The following is a 14,750-nucleotide window of genomic DNA, read 5'->3' as shown; positions in this document are numbered from 1 at the left end:
GAGGGAACCACCATTCTCAAGCCCTGGAAACAATAGTCTTGACCTAGGGCACATCTACCCCACCAGTGGTATTCCCAGATATCCCGGAGAGCCCTTCTGAACTCCATTCCTTTTCTGGTGGGAGGTTAAAGACAGCTCTGTCTTCTGAGGTCCCAGCGTGGGATTCCACAGCCTTCCAGTGTTCTGCAGACTCTTTTTTTTTTTTTTAATTTATCAAAAATAAAATATTTATTATTATAGAAACCATATAAGTTCCCTTATTTCTTTATTCCTGTAGCATCTTTTATTTTCACATCTTAATGGTTCTGAAATTGGAATGCATCTTGAAATAGATCTGTACCTTTTGACATTTTATTCTTTTTTCCTGAAGCATTATTCTTGAAATCCATGGGTGATTCCCAAATGACTGCGGCCTAGAATTGAGGAAGTACAGGAAAAGGACACTTGGGGAAACAAAAAATCTTTCAAAAAACTTGGAATCCACAGGAGAAAATCAACAAAGGGGATCCTTGGTGGCAGAGAGTTAGTGCCACTGCCTGAAATCTCATGTTTTCCAAGAAACTCGATGGAGGACATTCGTGGGGGAAAGTGCTAATGAGGCCTGATGCCATTCTGTGTCATGTCTTTCTGTGGGGGTGACATACTTGGAGCCAGTGGTCCCCGAGATTATCCCCATACCATTCCTCCTCCAGGTTTCAGGTCAAACATATTTGCAAATGTAGCATAAGGACCTTTCTTTTTCTCGTGCTGCATTTGCTAATTTACAATTGTTCCGTTTGGAGTGGGGGGAAAAAAAGCATTTTTCTTTTGCCAGCTGGCCTTTGGGCCTCTCTGAGGCAGCCTCAGAGAACATGACTATGGGGGCCCCGGGGATGTCCAGGCAGCGTCGCAGCCCAGCGCGCCCCCATCCCCTTGCACACGTGACAGCCCGAGGCCACTGGCGTGCTGTGGCGTGTGTATATGGGCTGGGGCTCCATGGCGGCAGTTTTCGTGCAAAGCATGGAGGTGCTTTCAGCAGTCTGTCCGATCAGGGATTGCATCCCAAATTCTAAACCTCAACAGGACAACCGGGGAGATGGCAGAGAGCAGAAATGGGGTGCTGCTCCCTCCATCTTCCTGGCTGTGCCTCCTGGGGGTGCCAGCCACAGACCCTGGGCCGGTAGTGCCATCCCGTTGGGCTGCTGGGTGAGAAAGAAGAGCGTGCCTGACAGGCCAGGAAGAGAGCCGACTGGAAGGCGATGGGGGCAGCGCTGCCCTCGTCCGGCCATTTCTCCCCCGCTCTCCGGTCTCCTTGCCCACTCTTAGCCCCAAAGCAGGGGACTTCGTGCAAGGCCCCCCGCCCCCAGCCCAGTACACAGGTCCTTTAAGACTCAAATCAAGGCTGGCTTCATGCTTGGGTGCTCCTGAGAGGAGCACTTCTCTAGCCGCGCACAGGAAAATGGTTTCTTAGTGAGACTATAAACAAGGAGCTGAATCTTTTTTATTTTTCTATCATGAGACAGTTTCCGACCTTGAGTACCCCTCACAGAGCTTGTAGGGAGAAGACACAGCGAGGAGCGAGTTTCCCTGGCACCCTGCCCCGGGTCTCCACCAGGTCCCATGGAACAAGCACCCCGGCTGGCTCCAGGGTCCTGGAGCAGGCAGCTCCCCGCAGGCGGCACCCCTCTCAGGTGGCATTTCACACCCCATTGGACCTTTTCCTGCCCCTCTCCCGTCCCCCGAGTGAGTGGTACTGAGCAACGTAATGTGCTGACTTCTCCAATCCCTCCTTGGTCCATTGCAACAAAAGTTGCTCTTTTCTCATTAGAACTGTTTTTGTCAGGGTGTCTTTAATCAATGGCTTCCCTGGGGACAGTATTTTTAGAAGTTGTATTTTTCACACTCTCCCTTTTCCCCTTTCAGAAAGTCTCTTCCCGGTGTCTGGTGAAATGAACTAATGAGATGCCAGGAGAGTTCGGCCCAATGTTAATGGGCGCAGGTACGGAGACGCTTCCTGCGTCCACCTTCAGTCCCAGCCCGCCTTACCCACGCTCTTCTTCTGTCTCTCCGGTGCAGGTCGCACAGACAGCAGATGGTGTGGATGCTGACCTCTGGAAAGACGGCTTATTTAAATCCAAGGTTACCAGATACCTGTGTTTCACGAGATCATTTTCCAAAGAAAATGTAAGTCTAGCGGTGGCATCCATGTGCTGCGTAAGCACAAGGCATTTACTTGCCTGGTTGAAATTCCTCTTTTTCTTCTTCTTTCTTTCTTTCTTTTTTTTTTTTTTTTGTTGTTGTTGTTGTGGTGGTGGTGGTGGTTTATTTTCCTTGCCATATTAATCTGTGGTTTTAGCGAACTGGGTAGAATCAGCAGCTCGCACTGTGCTTCATTTATTAACAGTATTATTAACCTCGTACTCCAGTGTACAGTGAATTCCATTAAAATGTGTTCTCAAAAGGGAACCAGGAAATTTCTCCCCCGGCCCTCATTTGCCTATAGCTTTCCTGTAAGTCACAAATCACAGGATGGTGTGGACGTCAGCGTTGCCGGCGTGGCTGGGTTTAAAGCTGGCCAGCGCGCAGAAGCAGGGCTGGAAGGACGCTCCACCATCCCTTCCTTCCCCAGACGCGGCCTTGTTCCCAAAATGACTGACTTTCTCCCTGAGTCTCTGTGACGTTTGACATTTCATTGTTTCCGCAGGTAGGTATCTGCCACGTGTGCAGGTTTCTTTCAGTAGGCCGTTCTGAACTCTTGGGCCCATAAATTAGGACATTCTAAAGCTTTCTATTAAGGCTTTTCCAACAGAATGTTTTCACGAGCGGCGTAGAAAGAAAAGGAAGTAGCTTTCATGAGGATTTGCACAGATCGACTGGGAAGGAGGCCTGTCCTAGGCACTCTGTGAATAAACTTCTCCCATCCTCAGACAGTCTCTTGGAAGTATTAGCTCCTTTCCTGAGATCAGAGAGTTTTGGGGCTTGTCCAAGGTCACCTGTCTTCCCTAGCCCCAAACACGGAGCAGTCAGCTTTTCATTTTCAGGGGTGACATATTATTTTTGGCCTAAATGTTATTGGCTCTTTCTAATGCAAGAAAAACAAAAACAAAAACAAAAACAAAACGTGGCAGGAAGAATGTTTTTCTTAATTTATTTTTACAAATTTTATTATACCAGTGATATAGCCTCACGGTTTAAAAAGAAAAAAAATTTCCAGACATCCTCATTCAGAAGTGTGAAAGGGGAACAGCAAGCTTTTGTCCCCATCACACATGACACAGCCCGTGGTCCTATCCCAGGGCCCTTGCGTGGCCCGCCATTGTTGTCTGGATGCAGACGGTCACGTGGTCCTCTGGCTTGCCCTCTCTTCCGCCAGCCCTTCCTGTTGTTTACTGATAAGTCTTTGTTAGGAAAATGATTCCTAATGTATTCAGGACTGGGGGAGAAGTCATTGCTTTAATTTTTCCCCCTAAATATGAGAGTAATATATGCTTGCTGTAAAGTACAGAGTTTCTAATGGGGCAGGGACAGTCCTCGCACTAAACACTAGAAATCCTTCTCAGAGGCGAGAAGGTGGCTGCTGGGCCTGTAATGAGCCTGAGCAGGTCCCTGGGGCTCATCGTGCAGCCCAAGGAGACGCTGAGGAACAGTCTGGAAGCGGGGTTGCCTTTCCAGCCGGGGGCTAGAGCAGTTAGGGTAGTTCCCGCCCCGCCCCCCTCATTGCTCCATTCCTCCAGCCCTGCACCCATACCCACACGCAGGGCACTCTCATGCCCCTTTGTCGCTGGAGTTGACCCAAACCTGTTTTTGAAACTGCTGATATTTTTAGCTTTTGTCACCTCTGTTCTGTCTGCTGGCTGCCCCTCTGCACAGGTCAGTGCCTTCACTGAGTCCCGAGGATTTGAACAACTCACTGTGCCCAGTGGTCTCACGGCATTGGCATTCGGTACTGATCTCTGCTCAGCCCCACCTCTCCTGCCTGAAGCTGCAGTTCCCGACTGTGGCCTCACAGGACAGCCATGATCTCTTTGATTGTTTTTGATTTCTGGGTTTTTGGGGGTTTTTTGGTTTGTTTTCTTTTGTGTTTGGGAGATTTGTTTTGCACTTCCCCTAAAAGCTGTGGGGTATTGGTAGTCTAGGCCAAGAGAGTCCTGATCCCTTGGAGTTGGGGACAGTGACAAGTCTAAAAATGACAGATGTCACCAGTCCTGCATAAACATATTATAGAAAGTGTATCGAGTTCATTGGCATTTGTTGAACAGAAAGAGATGGTGTGGAATGCTCATTTGTAAGCCTTACCCTGTGGGGGGGGGGGCGGTGAGGGCGGTGGGGGAGGTCTCTGGTCTCTGCCTCCCCTCCGAAGGAGGACGGGAAGTCGGTGCATCCTGTTTCCCGAAGAAGAACGACTGAGTCCTTTAGTGAGACCCAGAGGGATTCATTCAGGGGGGTGGCAGGGACCTACTTGCCAGCGCAGGAGCACAGTAGGAACGGGCATATTTTAATCCACTACAGCCGGTCTGTCCCGGCCCTGCTGTCACAACCAGGACTTTGCATAGCGTATATTTTTACAACTGTAGAGGAGGGATGTGGGATCTCAAGACTGGACAGATTCTTAATTAGGCAGCTCGAGACTCCCTGTGTAGGAGTTTGGGGACACTCCTTTGGAACCTAAATTCCTTTCCCCCAGTAATGCTATTAATACAGAAACCTGGCTTTGGAGTGACATTGCTTCCTGGGGAAGGATCGAGATTAATTGCACTTTTCATGCCCTGTACTTTCTGCATTACCTGTAATAATAATGTACATAGATTAGGTAGGGAGGATATTAAACAGAAGGATTTATGAACATTTGAATATTAAGTTGGTTATCTGTGGCTACCTTAAATGCAAGGTTGTCAGAAATAATTACAGTATACTAGCAAATACTGGCTACCAGAGACAGTATAAATACCCTGAGTCAGTGCATATTGGGCTTTTGGCATGAATCATTTGCTCAACAAGGATTGGGAATACGTTCTTCATATTTATGAGGAGGAAATGAAAGAGAGCACGGGATGGGGGAGGGGAGAGGAACAAGCAAAATTAATGATGTCGCAGACCCACCGTATTAAACCCAGTAGAGCAGCAGCCCCGTGTGCGGAGGGACCGCACTTGGGCTGCAGGAAGCTTGGACAGTGCAGCGTCCCGTTTTGTATGCGTGGGAGGGTTCTCGATGCTTTTTTTTTTTTTTTTTTTTTAATGGCCACACCACTGATGTTCTGGTTTTATGATCAGGGACATTTGTAGAGTGTGGAGGGTGAGGTCGCTAAGTGGTTTGCAGTTGACTTGTGTAAAACCCAACTTGTCAAGTAGAAGACATTTGAGAAGGATATTGATGAATACCCATCCATCTCCGGGGCAGGAAAACATACCCAGTTGTTAATTTCTCAATGCAGAAAGCAGCGATGACACGGAAAAGCAACTGCCAGGAAAGAAAAAAATTATGATAGATTAGATCAGGCAATTCTGAAAGCAGCTGATGTTTTCAAGTTAGGTTAACGGTTCAAACCTCTTCTACACGGTCAGAGATTTATTCTGCATTAGTAAGGTTCTGCTTTCCACGTGCGACACTGAGCCGTGTGCATTGTTTCCCTGAGACCAAGCTACCTGAAATGTCATAATAGAAAATAGTCGTCAAACACGAGAGGTATAAGAGAAGGAAACGGGTTTGTGACAACAGGGCCATAAAAGCCCGGTCACAGTTGACATTTGACACTGTGACCTTCGTAGTGAAGTTTGAAGAATTTATTTCAATTGTGCGCTTTCAGGTTTATAATGTATTTATGAAGCATCCTTCCGTTTTTATTGTTATAGTTGAGGTTTGTCATCTAAGCAAATCCAATTTGATTTCCAGCTCTGGCCCACCCAGTTGAAAATGTACCCCCAAAATGTTACGCTATTCAGTAGGTATATTTTAGTAGGTAATTATGAGGTAGGTAATAATTGAGCATGTATGCCGAGAAGTGTGCTAAGCTTGGGGGTCTAGTAGCAACAGACAGTTTTGGTCCTTGTGGCCCTTGAACGGTCATGGGGAGACAGATATTGAAGAAAGAACCTCACACATGGGCCATTACCAGTCGGTAGGGAAGAAAAGAGAGAGCAGCCAAGAGAGACAATAGCGCAGAGTTCAGAGGGTAAGAAGTTCCTGACCGGCCATCCAGGCTAGTGTTGGCACAGAGCATTTCAACCAGAACCGTGGGCTGCTAATGCCGGTGTGTTTGCAGAGGGTGCTGTTGTGCAATTATACGATGGTGCGTGCTGTCCTCAGAAGATATTTTTGCACTGGTTACAGAAAACACGCGCTGTGGACCCCCTATGCTACCACTAAGTTGAGACTTTAAGAGGCCCTTGTGCATGTCATTTTAGTAGATGTGTGATATGGAGACAGCAGGGCTTTCCAGCCTGTATGAGTTGACGATTCCTAGGATTTTTACAGAATCATATCTAGCAACTGAAAGGTGTGTCAGTACGCAGATGGGCAATCACCTAGGAGCGTGACTGGTTCTCGGGGAGGCTTTGCGCGCTCTCTCCGGCCGCAGTGACTGCCCCAGGAATGTGCAGCCCATGCTGCAGGCCGAGTGGCAGCCTGGTCCCAGGATGCACGCTCAGCTGCCCTCTGCTGGGTTCTGTCTCGAGCATCTCCCAGGTCGCCGTCTAGCTAACCACCGTGTCTGAGTGAGTGGTGTGGAGGTGCGGCAGATGAAGCTCCTTCCCGGGGGCCCCCCGAGTCCTCCCGTAGCCGCTGGGGAACATTAAGTGGCACCTACTCTAATTAACCTGCTGTCGTAAAGCTGCATGAGTCATTGTGTTAAATATGCATCTCGAAGCCAAAATGGCAAACCCACCACAGGGCTGTTCAGATTAATAGTCTGTATCTCTTTTCTTTCTTCCCAAGAGTCATTTAGGGAACGTGTTAGTGGATATGAAGCTCATTGACATCAAGGACACTCTGCCTGTAGGCTTCATCCCAATTCAGGAGACGATGGACACACGTGAGTCTCCCTTTAGTACCGCTTGTCACAATGGGACTTTTCTTCCTCCAGGTATATTTTTAGATGGTTTGTATGTGCATTTTTCTTCGGGAACATTTTAGGGGGCCTTGCTGCACGCCCATGACTAAACCCTCCTGCTCGTGCGGTGTGCCTGACTTGGTTCTCTGAGGAGTTTGTGGCACTCTGGGAAGCAGCATGTAAATGAGCAGAATGTCCTTTTCTCTTAGAACGGGCTCCCTGCTGACTCGGCTCGCTCAGGAACAGACCAGTGAGACTGGTTGCCGTCCCCACTCTGTCCATCCTCTGGTGCCGCAGAAGCCAAGCTTAGCACAAGACCCACAAACAAAAGGAAAAAAAAAATCAAAGACGTCCAAGGAATATAAGTGCAATAATGTCCTTATTTTTGGCTTATGGAGCACACAAGAAAAGCCAGAACCAGGAAGACTGTGCCTTAGAGGACACAGGCTCGAATTTGAGTGACTGCTCTGACCCTGAACCTTGGCAAGCAGAAGCAAAATCACTGACCAGCCGAAGCTTCTTCAGGATTCTGGAGGGATCTTGTCATACCTGTCGGTTCTGAAATCGTGCCGGAAAACCTCTGGATATTTGAGCCTCCTCATTCTGATTTAACTTAACTTGTTTTATTTTTAATTACTGTCACCAATTTTAGGATGGCACCAGCAGTGAAGCAGTACGTGAAAAACAAAGACAAGGAACCCTTCCTTTATTACACATGATTCATTTATGAAATCCTGCATCTCATTCTCTGTCACGCATACCTTGTGTTTCCATGGTTGGCCCCATTTTGGATCCATAATCCGCTGTTTTCTCGCTAGCATTTCATACAGACCAGACTGGGTGTAACTACACAGAAGCCACACAGCCGTTATTTTCACGAGACAAGCTGAGTCCGTTGTATTGCATGTTTTTATTTTCTTCATAGTTCTCTCACTTTTGGACATTGTGCTTTTACTTGTTATCCCATCTATCAGCTACTACTCGTGCTAGCTGACACGTGGTAGGTGACGTACCAGACGCTAAGTCTGTGGTAAATGCTTTATGTACCTGATGTCACTGGCTCTCCAGGGGACCCGCGTTTGGAGATGGGTGTTGTTATACTCATCCCATGTGAGGAAAGTGGGACACAATAACTGCTGAGGGTTTGAAGAATTTATCCACAGTCACTTATCTGGAAGCAGGGCATCGCGAGAGGACACACGGGAGTCTGACTCTAGCCCTAGCATTAACCACCATGCAGCCCTGTCACGGCATGTTAAGTGCCTTTTACAGATAGGTTTGATGTATTTATGCATCAGGTGTGGTTGGTAACAGTTCTATTGAGATATAATTCACATGCCATTAATTTACCCATTCGAGGTATACAATTCAGTGGTTTTTAAGGTATTCACAGAGTTGTGTGACTTTTACCACAATTGATATTTTAGAACATTTCATCACACACCCACCCCTCAAGAGCCCTACACCCATTGGCCATCACTCCCCATTTCTCTCTAACCCTCCCCTATCAACCCCTTCCCAGCCCTGGACAACCACTGAACTCCTTTCCCTACGGACTTGCCTATTCTGGACATTCCATGTAAATGGAATCCTACAGCATGTAGTCTCTCGTGATGGGCTTCTTTCACAAGGCATAAAGTTTTCAAGGCAGGTCCATGTTGTGGTGTGGGTCAGGACTTCATGCCTCGCTATTACCAAGTCAGAGTCTGTTGTACGGACTCCTGCGTCTTGCTTGTCCACTCACCTGGAGGATATTCGGGTTGCTTCCACTTCGGGCTGTTGTGACTAGTGCTACTGTGAATGTTCACCTTCAGGCCTTTGTGGGGACATGTGTTTTCATTGCTCATGGGGCCAGACCTAGGAGTGGAACTGCCGGAGTCTTATGGTAATTATTTACCTTCTAGAGATGCTGCCAGACTGTTTTTCAAAGGAGCAGCACTATTTTACATACCCACCCACACTGTGGGAGGGCACCGGTGAGTCCGCGTCTCCACTGACACTTGTTACTATTCTGTCTGTCTTACTGGGCACGAAGTGGTCCCTCGTGGTTTTGACTTGCATTTCCTGATGGTTAATGGTGTTGAGCAGAGTTTTGTGTGCTTGCTGGCCGTTTGTATATCTTCTGCAGAGAAATGTCTGTTCTGATCCTCTGGCATTTCAAATTGGGTTGTCTTTTTTATTATTGAGTTATAAATATTTGAACATATTCTAGATATAAGCCCTTTCTCAATTATATGGTTCGCAAAATTTTCTTCCTTTCTGTGGGTTTTCTTTTCATTTGATGTCCTTCGAAATACGCAAGCTTTTTATTTTGATGGAGTTCCGCTCATTTACACTTTTCCTTTGTTGCATGTGTTTTTGGTGTCATACCTAAGAAAGCATTGCTTAATTCAAGGTCACCAAGATTTATGCCCATGGTTTTATTTCCTGAGGGCTTTATTTTTTTTTTTTAAGATTTTATTTATTTGACAGAGAGAGATCACAGTAGACAGAGGCAGGCAGAGAGAGAGAGAGGGAAGCAGGCTCCCCGCTGAGCAGAGATCCTGACGCGGGACTCGATCCCAGGACCCTGAGATCATGACCTGAGCTGAAGGCAGTGGCGTAACCCACAGAGCCACCCAGGCGTCCCTTCTGAGGGCTTTATAGTGTTTGCTATTACACTTCCATCTTTGCTCCATTTTGAGTTAACTTCTGTGTGTGGTGTGAGGTAGGGATCCACCTTTCTTCTTTCGCATGTGACGGTCATGTCGTTCCAGCACCATGTGTTAAAAAGACTGTTCTCTCCCCCCGTGGAATTGTCTTCGCATCCTTGTTGGAAATCAGCTGACCATAGATGCGAGTTTGTTTCTGGACTCTGACTTCTCTTCCATTATCTGCGTGTCTTTCCTCATGCCAGTAGCACACAGTCTTGATGACTAGCTTTGTGGCAGGTTTTCACACCAGGAAGCATGAGTCTTCCACCCTCATTCTTCTTTTTCAAGATTATTTTGGCTAGTCTGGGTCCGTCAAATTTCCATCTGAACCTTAGGCTTAGCCCATTTCGGCAAAGCAGTAAGCTGGGATTTAGATAGGATTTGGTGTCGAATCTATAAACCAGGTTAGGTGTGTATAGATCTTGAAAGATTTTCTTGTGATGAGTTTCTAAGTACTGGAGGCTGCTGGGTCTTAGGTCCTCTACAGTCGGCTCCAGCCTTCCTCTACAAATGTCTTCCTCATCTTCAGGTACCCCCTACTTTACCCAAACTGAGGCACTCACTGTGCACTCTTCGCCCTTGTTTCTTTCCTGACTCTACTTGTTTGCTTTGTTGTTTTTTCCCCTGTCTGAAAAGCCCTTTCCCTCAACTCTGAGTGTCCACACTTCATATCTTTCAAGGGTGAGCTTTAATTCTGCCCTCTGCATGAAACCACCTCAGACCCTCAGATACCAGTTTCTAGCAAGCCCTCTCTCTCTTCAACAGTCAGTGGGGATTGATGAATGCCTCGTGCAAGCACCTCAGGCTTTGCGAGAGAAGGCGGCTGACTGAGATGCCAGCCTTTCCTTCCAGGGGCTTAGTCTGGTGGGTGACTCAGCCCTGCAAACAAGGAGTTGCCTCACAGTGTAATCAGAGCTCTCTCTCATCAGTCAGAGATCAGGGACTGTCTGCCTTCTTTGATGCTTTCCCTCACACGCAGCACAGCACACATTCAGGGGAAAGAGGGAGAGAGGGAAGCGCCACAGGTCACAGTGGCCAGAAGCCAAAGGAAGTAATAGATTCTGTCTCTTTCTGCCCACCCCAACTCTGACGGGACGCATGGCAGCTTGGCCTAGGGGTTGCAGGGGAGAAGCACTTGGACTCCGCAGTCAGACTCACCTAAGATTGAGTCTGGCTTTGCCACTCACAGCTTTAATGCCCCAAGTGAATGACTTCACCTTCTGGGGCCTCAGTTTCCCTATCTGTAAGATGGGGGGATTGGTATCTGCCTCCCAATGTTGCTTTCAGCTTGCGTTTTAGCCACTTCCGTGTTTTCTGGACATCCTCACTACTTACCTTTCTCTTTGAGGACGAGATCTGTGTTTAACTCATTTGTGAATCACCGGAGACACCTACCACACACGGTGCCTTGCTCAGAGGATGGGCTCCATAAAGATAAGCTTTATTATCCTCTCTTGCCAAATTAACTTCCAGAAATACCAGTTCACGATGCCACTAATGATACAGGCTTGTGCCTGTTTTCCACAGGCCTGCCAGCATAGGTTTTAAATTTTTATTCAGTTTTACTATTCTAATTTTATTTAATTTTCATGTCATCATTTATTAGCAAGACTGAACATTTTCGCAAGTGTTTGCTTGCTGCCTTTGCTTACTCTTATATGACTTGTCTGCCTGGGAACCAAAATTGCCTCGTAGACTTGTATTAATTTCTTACTTGTCCCTCGTGCTTTTCTTAGTTTCAAAATTTGCATCGGTGTTCATTTTTGACAACTAATTGACTTATAATGTCTTCATATTGATAGACTCTAGAGCCACAGGGGATTCCCCATTCTGCATTTTCCTCTTAATTTGTTGAACCAGTTAAGGGAGGAGGCCCAAGGCCTCCTGCCCGGGCCTGTGGTCTAGTTGTGTTGGGGCCCCAGTGATCCTGGGTGGGAAAGCTCTTCCCCATGATCGTTGTTCCCTGTGGACATTCTGAGAGCAGGTCCTGGCATCACCCATAAGTATCTTATCACACAAGGAGGGTGGGTTTAGGGCCGCCCGTTCATTTCGGGTTGTATGGTCATTTCCTGGAGCCCGTCCCCAGTGGGGAGGGTAAGCCAGGCTTACCCTTGGTCACCCTAAACCCGTGGTCAGCTCTGTGCAGCCTCAGTGCCTTAAGGCCCCCATTTTATAAAGTCAGCCAAGAAGATGAGACTCTTATAATGAATATAAAATAGTTTGTTGCTATCCACACAGTACTTAAAAACTGGAAGACTGTTTGTTTTAGTAAAGTGCTGTATCCTTTCTGTGTGTTCATTAGCATGACTGAACACATTTCTATTGACTCTGTATAATATGTTTACTTAAAATTAGTCCTGTTTAAGCATGTGTAATTAGTGGCTCCTTCTACCCCGAGTTGCTGTAGACGGAGGAAAAGAGCAAAGAGCAGCACGGCAAAAGCAAGTAAGAGACCTGTTTCCATTTCTGTGAGGGAAGGTCTCACCTTCTTCACACTTTCCCAAGTCTGATCTTACCAGCTCATATTTTTGAAGGTGCACTGTTGGTACGGATGTTTTCCCCCAGGATACCGTCCCTGGCTCATAGGGTACAATGTCTGGGGTCTGGATTCAGGACATTATTAGTCATAGCTCATAGATCTGATCTAGCCCTTAGTTTCCTTGCCTGGGAAAAGAACCCACCAAGTTTCTGAGATTCTACCTGGCTCTTTAAAAAACACCCTCCCCTCAGTCAGCGATAAGACACCACCACTGACCGTAATCTCCCTTTGGTCAAGCCAAGACCAGTGGCATGACTGTCCTTCCCTCCCCACTCGGTGTCTGATTTGAGTGTGCTTACTTCCTGCCCCGGAAGTGAAAGGTCTTGAAAGTCAATGCCAAACGCTGACATAAATTGTGCACTGGAGGCTTACTGGTAATTCTGATGATAAGAGCATTCATGGCTATGCTCTACTGAGCACTTACTATGTGCCAGGCGCTGGGCTAGGAGAAGCATATGATGTGTTATCACATTTCATCCACCTGATGTCCTTTTGGGGTAGGGTTTTAGTAAGTCCCTTTTACAAATAATGAAACCTATCAGAGAAATTAAGTCATTTGCCTAATATCATAGAATTGATGGCGGAGTTGGGACTTTAACCCAGGTATACCTGACTCATGCATCCAGTGGATTGGAATTGATTGGAACTCATATTTAAAAACCACAAATGAACAACAACAAAAAAAAATACCTGGTTGGTCAGCATTGGAGTTCGCTAAATCACCAGCTTATTTCTTTGAGACTTACTAAGTAAGAGCAAAGAATCATGTATCTAGCTTTCCTTTCTGGTACCGAAGCTTTTTCAGGGAGACCAAGTAGTTGAAGAAGAAAAGTTACTGTTTACGTAGAAGAATTCCAGCTAATAAATTCCAGAAGGAATCACAGAATTAGAAAATCATGTGTTGGAGAGGATGGGGAGAAAGGGGAACCCTCTTACACTGTTGGTTCGAATGCAAGTTGGTGCAGCCCCTTTGGAAAACAGTGTGGAGATTCCTTAAGAAATTAAAAATAGAGCTTCCTTATGACCCTGCAATTACACTACTGGGTATTTACCCCAAAAATACAGATGTAGTGAAAAGAAGGGCCATATGAACCCCAGTGTTCATAGGAGCAATGGCCACAGTCGCCAAACCGTGGAAAGAACCAAGATGCCCTTCAGCGGATGAATGGATAAGGAAGATGTGGTCCATAAACACCATGGAGTATTATGCCTCCATCAGAAAGGATGAATACCCAACTTTTGTAGCAACATGGACGGAACTGGAAGAGATTATGCTGAGTGAAGTAAGTCAAGCAGAGAGAGTCAATTATCATATGGTTTCGCTTATTTGTGGAGCATAAGGAATAACACGGAGGACATGGGGAGATGGAGAGGAGAAGGGAGTTGGGGGAAATTGGAAGGGGAGGTGAACCATGAGAGACTATGGACTCTGAAAAACAATCTGAGGGTTTTGAAGAGGTGGGGGGTGGGAGGTTGGGTGAGCCTGGTGGTGGGTATTAAGGAGGGCACGGATTGCATGGAGCACTGGGTGTGGTGCATAAACAATGAATTCTGAAACACTAAAAACAAATTTAAAAAAATAAATTAAAAATATTTTTTAAATCACCATTTTGAAAATTTTAATGAGAGTATGGATCTAGGCAATGGTCATCAGGGGATGAAAACACTGCCCAAAGAGTGGTCGTGGGGGGCTTCACAGCCCATGTTACCAGGCCAACCCCACCGGAACCCCCGCAGGGTGGCAGAGCTAGACGCCGTGCCTCATGACAGGACGCCACTGGACATCTGTGCACCGCCTGTGAAGCCTTCCTACCAAGAAATAATCTAACCTGCATCTCATCAAGTCTTTTGCTCCAACTGCCAGTTCACAGGAAATACAGGCTAATGACCCAATTTCAGCAACATTCCGGTGGCCTGAAGGAAAGGGGAGGGAGAGAGTTTGTTACAGAGGAAGAAGGACCTAACAGGCCTACCAACCAGATCCGGGGCATAGACGTCATTTCGATCTTGATCGAGGCCAAGCCATAGTTAAATGGTATTTTGGAGACAATGGAGGAAACTTGAATGTAGACTGTCTGCGGGGTCATGCTAAGGAGCCATTGTTCATTCAGTTGGGTGTGATCGCAGCCTGCTGGTCGTGTTCGGACAGACTGTCGGCCGTGGGTGCTTCCTGAGACATTGGTGGGTGACATTACCTGGTGTGGGGATTCATTGAAATCCTCCAGCAAGACTTGCCAGCGAGCAGCTTGTCTGCTGGCCACAATGTTGAAACTAGATGCGGGGAACAAATGGGTTCACTCTGTTGTTCTCTCCACTTTGGGGAATGTGTGAAAATCTCTGTAATAAAAAGTAAAAAAGTCCACGTGGCATAAAGTGTTAATACTCAGGGTGTCTGTGTGTCTGTCCCTGATGGCATGAGCGGTGAACAGACCGTGGGTATGGGCTTCGGAAGCCAGCCTCGTGGGTTTTTTCTGGCTCTGCATGCCCCTGGGA

At 46.9% G+C, this 14,750-nt stretch overlaps 1 protein-coding gene across 4 annotated transcripts in view; it reads left to right on the top strand.

The window, feature by feature from the left end:
* MVB12B (multivesicular body subunit 12B) overlaps positions 1-14,750 on the top strand; it is a 185,157-nt gene that overhangs the window by 57,645 nt on the left and 112,762 nt on the right. For all 4 annotated transcript variants that reach the window (XM_032308054.1, XM_032308053.1, XM_032308056.1 and 1 more), the window contains exons 3-4: positions 2,056-2,163; positions 6,911-7,007. In XM_032308054.1, coding sequence (XP_032163945.1) covers positions 2,056-2,163; positions 6,911-7,007 — 205 coding nt within the window. The remainder of the gene's footprint in view (positions 1-2,055; positions 2,164-6,910; positions 7,008-14,750) is intronic.

This window comes from Mustela erminea, chromosome 12 (assembly GCF_009829155.1).
Source record: "Mustela erminea isolate mMusErm1 chromosome 12, mMusErm1.Pri, whole genome shotgun sequence".
NCBI classification, from domain to species: domain Eukaryota; kingdom Metazoa; phylum Chordata; class Mammalia; order Carnivora; family Mustelidae; genus Mustela; species Mustela erminea.
Note: the sequence above shows the minus strand (reverse complement) of the source record. Positions and strands in the feature narration are given on the sequence as shown.